Source organism: Crinia signifera, chromosome 2, assembly GCF_055691185.1.
Source record: "Crinia signifera chromosome 2, ASM5569118v1, whole genome shotgun sequence".
NCBI classification, from domain to species: Eukaryota; Metazoa; Chordata; class Amphibia; order Anura; family Myobatrachidae; genus Crinia; species Crinia signifera.
The window spans coordinates 59906023-59914437 of record NC_139218.1 but is presented as its reverse complement, the minus strand read 5'-3'; the positions used below and the strand labels follow the sequence as shown (position 1 = coordinate 59914437).

At 40.0% G+C, this 8415-nt stretch overlaps 1 protein-coding gene across 1 annotated transcript in view; it reads right to left on the bottom strand.

The window, feature by feature from the left end:
- Window positions 1–346: 346 nt before the first annotated feature.
- Window positions 347–8415, bottom strand: part of TNFAIP1 (TNF alpha induced protein 1) — a 46542-nt gene continuing 38473 nt past the window's right edge. The window contains exon 7 of the mRNA XM_083172213.1: window positions 347–6866. Coding sequence (XP_083028339.1) covers window positions 6630–6866 — 237 coding nt within the window. The 3' untranslated portion in view covers window positions 347–6629. The remainder of the gene's footprint in view (window positions 6867–8415) is intronic.

The following is an 8415-nucleotide window of genomic DNA, read 5'->3' as shown; positions in this document are numbered from 1 at the left end:
ACATGGGATTGGATCTGGAGACCGTCATGGCTGCCACAGGGATTTGTCAGATCCCACTGCCATGAATGGAATCGCATAAAATACATTGTATGCAAAAGGTGATGTCTGGCATGTGAGATTTGCATGAGAGACCTCGCACTTGTGGACAAGTAGTTTAACTATTTCTGCCATATGTGAGTGCAGGAAAAAGTGAAGTGACATTTTCTGTACTCTGTTCAACAAACCAACCTGGTGCAATGAAATCTTTGCTTTGCTTATTGATCATGTTTAACCACTAGATGGCATCAAACGAATGTAACAAAACAACTAATTTGACTTGATGGAACAACAGTTAAAAGAAAAATGAAGTACTCCAAATATTTCACTTTATTGCTCGAACTAATCTTTATTGTTTAGAAAGATAAAATAATCATTCTTTAACAGATAATCGGTATCTATGAATAAGTAATTGTTTTACAAATAATATGAGCCAAACAATAACACCGACTATTGGAAAAAGGTTATTATGGTTGTATCTTCATTTTGGTTCTGCGTTTACACACCACAACAATCAATGAAGAGATCTGCCTACAGAGGAATCAAATGTAACTTAAAAAATGCACTGTATATTCTACTTTTATATATAAAAAAAAAAGATAAAAAATAAAAAAAGAGACCAAATTCACAAAAAAGGAGTCTTTTTTTTTAATGGTCATTAAAAGTTAGTCCAGTCCTATAGTTACAGAAATAATTCTATTGTTAAATAAGTTAGAAGAAAAAAAATAAAGTTGCCGATCAGTATTCAATCACAGGCGATTTCGCACACTTTCTAGTCCATTTTCACTGATTTAATTTTGCAATTCACCCCCAAAAAAGGCAAAAAAAAATTTGCCTGGCGAAAATTTTGCTGCTGGTTCCATAACCCCCCATTATAGGGGAAAACAAATAATATTTAATTCTTCATTCAAAATAATGAAATGGTATCAACAATGAACTTGATATTTAATACTGTTTTTCCCTCCATTTTAAATCCATATACAAAAATGTGTGTGTTCATCCTAGCACCCTGCACCTGTCACAACCTGTGCAGTTCCTGATACCTGCCTAAGGTGTAACTCTCTTATCTGGTGCTCCTAGCAAACACTGAGATACAGACCAGGGTGTGCAAGAAGCACCAGATCAGAGAGCGCCACCCGATGTATTAAAGAGGAACTGCAGGGGATGTAACAGGCGCATGGTGCTAGAATGAACACTCTATTCCTATAGAACCTTCATATTAGAAATGGGCTCCGTGACTTAACTCTTCTGGATGCCTAGGAGCTGAACTTCAACGGTGAAAACAATGCCATAAAACTGAATGGCCTAGAAGCAGATGGTATTGGCCTTTTGTGTTGTTCTGTAAGACCAGTTCTTGCTCTGGCTCTCATAGCAAACATACAACTGCAATTTTGGGGGTTCTGGGACCACTGAAAGTAAATAATCCCATTATATTTCTCTAGCGATTCCATGCCTTTTGGCTATTCATTACTGTGGTACTGGTCACAAAACACTGTTCCGTATACAAAGATGTGACTGCAGAAAGTAGCAGGACTTCTGGAGTAGCTTATTTTCTTTTTAAATCATCTACTTTGAAATGTTCTATACACAAAACTGAAAGTGGCATTTTAAAAACCATGTACTGTATATTGTAAATTTTCAAAATGCGTAAAACATTCTCCACCAATGGAAAAAATAGGTGGATATTCACATTATTAGTGGGTGTTTTAAATCAGCCCTAAATGTAGTAAAGGTAATATGACAACAAAACTGGAAATGACGTGAACTATTGTCAGTTATTACTGGATGCCGACTGTACGGTACATATGCCGGGAAAGTGAATGATGTACTTCACTTCATCCCCTACCACTTTAAATATTTTTGATTTTGCATTGTGAACTTGAATTACATTTAAAATGGACAAATAATATAGGAAAATGACAATACTAGCTGGGAAACAAATACACCATTGACAAATTAGAGAAAAAAAATCTGATTAAATAGTAATAAATAGAAAGTACAGTAAACAATCTACATTTTCTGGCTACTTGTTTTGATCAGTAATATTTTCCCCAACTGTAATCATGTTTTTGAGTTCCATGGTAAAAAAAAAAATATATATATTAAAATGAAATTTTCAGTTCTAAAAACAAAATAAAAAATGTGTGCATCATTAAGAAAACTGCAGCTTTGATAAAAAAAAAAAAAAAGTTAGCCCTGCCCTCTCTTTCAGGAAGTCATCACGTGATGCGGTCATCACTGGATCTCCACTTATGTATGAATCCACACTGTACATTTCTATAGTTAGTGGTCAAACAATCTGCCTGTCTATTTGAAGAAGCACACCCCTACTAATATGGCAACTCTATTGAAGAGCAGGTTGGACATATTTAAGTAGATCATGCATATTATTTAGCTCATTAAAACCATAGCTTTTGCTACAGTAAATGGTAATTTTAAATAGTGGCTTTGTTTGCTATTTCAATCATTCCATGCAGTTTTAAATACAGCATTAGGTTTTAAAAACAGGTAAGGTCTAAATCTGGTGGAAATATCCTAATACAGTGATACCCCTTTCACACCGCACTTGTTAAACTGTATATTTCTGTTTTTTTTCTCATTTTTAAAATGTTTAAGGCTGCAGTGGGAAAGCGCCAGAGTTGATTTACCGGTTAAAGATAACCGCTATTTCAAAACGTTTAAAAAGCAGAGTCCTACACATTTCAGAGCCGTTTTTTATTCAGTGAGAATGGCTCTGAAACAGTATTTAGTAAAAACAACAGACTACAGACCTGTGATAGGCTGTCCCCTGCGTTCTGCCTTGAAACGTGTTCAGGGGATTAAAAGGGTTGACTGATGTGAATGGTACTTAAACGGTAATCTACTGCAATGTGAAGGCCCAGACCCATTTTTAATACTGTTCAAAAATAGAGTTTAAAAAAAAACAAAACATTTTGGCAGTGTGAAAGCGGTATAAAGGGGGGGGGGGGGGGAATTGAACTGTTTTTTGTGCCGGTGGCCACTAGATGTCACCATGAAGCAATTAAATTGTAGCTCTGTAATTTTGATATGCTGGTACAGTAACTAGTTTTCTAATAAATTAATTTTCAATGCAGCACATTTCTTCACCAACTACTAACCCTAGTTAAAGCAGATACATGTAATAAACCAGTTTAAAAAAATACATAGAATGAGAACACAATTTTAAACCATAAAACTTATATATGAAAACAATCATCATAACATAAAATGTGCAGCCTGATGTATAAGTTTACTACAATACAGTAGCTTAATGGGCATCTGCAACTAAGATTAAAAACAACTTTCCCATTTATTAAAGAATAACGATAACTAGAAATCCCCAACAAAGGGGCCCGATTCAGATCCTGTCACAGAAATGCATAATTCCTATTTGGCAATCACAGAAGATCGCAGTTTCAGTGATGGCTGGAGGTGGCGGCGCATCGCGGGGGCTGGACGTAGTGTTTTGTGGGAGTGGTCTGAAGAATGCAGGGGTGTCCAGACTGCTTGGGGTGACTTCACACAGCGGCTGCTACCTGGAACATAGCCAGCATGGGCCTGGCTTCACAGCTAGGCTGTGCAACCAGGGGGCATCTGCTAATGTACTGGGTGGTACCCAGCCTGTGGGGTAGTCCCCCATCTTAAGCATGCCAACTGCAACTGGGTCTGATCAGGCCCAATGTTCTCAAATCTGCAACAAAATAGCAGCTAAAGGCACCAATGTCTAACCTGCCGTGCAGCCGTGACATAACATAGTATTGGAAGGTATAGACTACAAAACGCAACAACTACAAGCCGTAAAAAAAAAAAAAAAAAAAAAGAAACTGGTCTATAACAGTTTTTGACATATCCTTAACAAAGTTCCGAATAGGAACCCAACAGGGAAAAGTGCAATATTGAACTATACAACATATAAATTAGGGCAGAAAGCTTCAATGTGGTCATATAATAAAGCTCCTTTAAAAATACTATTTTCAAATGCAAAAACATTAAGACTACTTGTTCGTTTCTCTGCCCAGTGCTGTAAAATAAGACTGAGTTCGTTAAATCGTATCCAGTATAAACAGTTACTTATTACATAAAAAAAAATAATAATAATTTGGCTCTTACGCTGTGTGAACTATATAGTCCAAATGGAATAAAACGTTAGACTGAATCGCATATGTACAGCCGCATTTGATGCCGATTCAATCCCGATGCGTGTCCTCGCTAAATCTGGATTGAATGGGCAAATAGATAATGCAGGCAAGACTAGATAGTACAAATCTTTACTATATAGTGAAAATCTAATGTGTTTTGCTTGCCGTGCGATCCCGATCAAATTGGGATTCAACGGAAAGAGAATCGCACAGTGTGTACACACCTTTTAGCTAGAAGGGCCCTGATGTAGTATTACATTTCACTTCCTTACAGAGAGATGTAGTGGTCATTTTCAATAGCATGGCCATGAAAAGTCAGTCTTGTCAGCACAGAGGTGTAGATGTATGAAACAGTGATAAGGAGGAGAAGTGATAAAGTGCCTGGTACTTTATCAACGGCCAATCAGCTCCTGACTGACTGGTTTAAAAAGGGACAGTCAGGAGCTGATTGGCTGGTGATATTTATCACTTCTTCTCTGCATCTACCCCAGAGTTCTGAAATAAATGATGCCATACTTATGGGAAAGTATAGTAAATTGAGCACAATAAATCAGACAAGAGATGGATAATCTAAATCAGGGAGCATGTGTGAATAACCCTTATTTTAGGTATCTCGTGTCATTATTTGTAATGTGCCAAATCCATTACATTTGTATAAATAAAAAATACGTATACAGATGATTCAGACTTGTCCAAAACTAAACGCATTCTAACATTTTTCAGGATTTTCACCTGCATACTTGGCTGGCTGAAGTAATAATTAGGTCACGTCATTAAATTCAGGGCTGACAATATTTTAGCCAAACTCAAGTTTTCTGCCAAAACTAAACCTCGTTATTCATCTAAAACATCTGAACATCTGAATTTTAAGCATCCCTGACAATAATGACTATGTATCCTGTATGTCATAGGTTTTAGCCGATTAAATAGCCACAAAGCGACTTGTAAAAGATCTTAAAGACTGAACAGGTGTTTTGAACATAAGAAATGATCGATCAGGATAGATCACAGGTTTGTTAGAATCACACCCCGCACAGTTAATGTTTCACAGGTCACCTGTAGATTTTAAAAAATATGACAGTTGATACACAGTGCACCTGCCGGGGACCGGGAAAACGTGACCGTTTTCGAGGTCACCGGTCAGGACTGTGATGATCATGGTAAGGTGATCAGTCACCTGCACCCTTAGTGTATAGAGCTTTGCATATGTAAAAAATACAGAAAGCTAACCAAAAGACCTATCATAGCATTTGGAAGACATCATCACAAATAATATTAGTAATTAGTTTGCTTTCATCCATTTCATGTGCAACTGTTTAACACAACATCTTCACAGCAAGACTGGCCCACCTTACTCATAAAAACAGCGTGAAACAGCATTACTCAAAAAAGTGAATTTCTGATCCACATTCTACAGCAGTAAAACATAGTATAAAATGTAAAAAACAGAGTAGCTGGCTTCTTTCCCCAAATAGTAAATAAATGGCTTAGGAGCAGGCTCTGTGTCTCGAGATTCAAAGACTGGAAGAGGTCTACGAGCGCGCCAAGTAACATACTGTAAGTGGTTTTCTCCCCCTGGGACAAAAACCCAGAGAAGCAAATTGTATATTCTCACTTATGAATGTCAGAGAACACAAATCGGTGCCTCCAGTGTGCGGTTGATGCTATACACTAGAGCACAGGTTCTCAAACTCGGTTCTCAGGAGCCCACACAGTGCATGTTTTGCAGGTCTCCTCACAGAATCAAGTGAAATAATTAGCTCCGCCTGTGAATCTTTTAAAATGCGTCAGTCAGTAATGAGTGCACCTGCCGGGTGACCTTGAAACCGTGAACAGTGTGGGGTCCTGAGGAACGAGTTTGAGAACCACTGCATTAGAGTAAAGAGGTTCTTCAGGATGAGCATTGATCATTCTCACACCCAGCAAGCTACATGAGAATATGTTCTACAATAAGGCACGGCTGGGGTGGGTTTAGAACTATTGTAAAACCTACATAGCGCATTAAAATGGGAGTTGTTGAACACAGAAATCGGTCATAATCAGCCGCTGTAAGTCAAAACTCATCACCCTAAATGGTCAAATAAACGGTTTTGTGTCGTCAGCAAAGATCCACCCTTGCAGCAAGTGAGAAGTGTATATCCACTAAAGCGTTCTAACATTGTAGGTAGAGAAATCTAACACTATACATACTGTACGCTGGGCAGTGGGCAGGACTATTGCTCAGCATCAAGCCAAATCTTTAGAGACATGCTCGTCTGCTAGAAATGTAATCGGATCTGCTATCAAAACACAAATTTGAAGTCATTTGAAGCTACAGATTAGATGACAGAGCATCATGCATACTAGCTTGGATGCTAGGAAGGCATAACCAGATCTCCATACAAATAGGTTTTTGGCCAAAAACGTCTCTAGTCAACGAGGACGTCACACTGTTCTTATGAACTCAATACAGAGTTAGTCCCTGTAAGCAGATTGGTGCCCGAGCTGTCGGTCGTCATATGTGCTATATCTCTTCACGTGAATACGGCGGACGCGGTCTCTGAGCTCTAAGCCTTCATCGTCCTCACTGTGAGACGCTTGGCTGCGGGTGCGACTTGTAGCTTCCAGCAAGGAGTTGTCAGGGACTCGAGGGGTCTCATACAGTAACACATTTAGGGTCTCTTCATAAATGCGTGCTTCAGGAAACTCAACCTAATTCAGGGAAAGAGAAATGGATTTTATTTTAACAACATACAATGTTAGCGAGAGAGATGGCAGATACTGTATATATTCGCAGACAAGTAAAGGATGGAGGGGGAAGATCAAAGTTGATAGGAAATAAGACCGTTTACTCCACCATGTAACACTTCAATGGGGGTGCCACCGCCACTGTGCATGGAGCCAATGAAAACAGGGAGAAGTGAATGCTGTGAGCGGTCGGATACTATGCCACCTTCTCTTCCCCATTTCAATCACCACAGGTTTGTTTTGCTAGTAACACTATGCATCATGTTTTCAGCCGAAGAACAACATATTGCGTAGTTCACTGGCAGGTGCGTGCACAAGATAGACATATTGGGTCAAATGTATTAGGGTTTGAGATTCAGAAAGTGAGAGATTTTGGGAGAGCGATCCCTTTTTTAATTTTTTAAAGTGGCAAAATCAACTTTTTTTTTCTCTCAGTGTAAATGATTGCCGCTTTAAAAACATTGGAAAATTCTCCCAAAATCTCTCGCTTTCTGATTTTCACACCCTATTACATTTGGCCCATTGCGTTTGCCCTGCAGTACAGATAATGCTGATATATAGCATTACACCTGATAACCGCAGGGCTGCTCCACTGACCACCCCAAATGCCTGCCCAGAAACTGCCGACAATTACTTCAGTACTGGTACCTGTGGCCAGGCTTTTCAAGCGACTTATTGTGTATGCACAATATTGCTTGTGCACAGTACTTGCTAAATGGCTGTGTCAGTCGGCACATTGAGTGACTGGCCTACGCATCATTCAGGTGTGTACGAGATATAATTTGTGGCCCATCTCCTGCAACATTGATAATGGTCTTCTTCTGAGCTAACAAACTGTAGGATCTGGGGGTTCCTATTAGGCAATGATGCAGACCTCCACTGAAATGCTGTAAAATAATGCTGATGTGTTTTAAGTTTAAGCTAATAAACAAATACAAGAAGATAAACTCTAAAATAGCTGTAAATGGACGGAAAAGAACAAACTTGTACGATGTTCCATAATGAAGTCAAAACATAGATTTATTTGCCAGCTTCCAGTATGACCCAAGTATCTCAAAGAGCGCCCAAAAACAAAGGCATCTATGAGATACTCGTAATTAGGGATGCCAATCCCGGGGCATTTTTTCAATCCCGGGAATCGGGATTGAAAAATGCTCAATCCCGGGATTCCCGGGATCCCGGGATTGGCATCTCTAATCAGTTCAGGCAAAACAAATGCTCCAAAGAAGCCCAGTCCCCCCCGCTACAGCCGCCGCACACATTCATTTACTCACAACGGCGGCCGGGAGCAGGGCAGACAGGGCAGGAGGCGTCAGCGGCGGTAGGCGGCCGGGAGCAGGGCAGACAGGGCAGGAGGCGTCAGCGGCGGTAGGCGGCCGGGAGCAGGGCAGACAGGGCAGGAGGCGTCAGCGGCGGTAGGCGGCCGGGAGCAGGAGGCATCAGCGGCGGTAGCAGCAGCAGCAGAGCCGCCGGAGGGCGGGCGGCCGACGCTGCCAGGTCCGGTCCAGGTCAA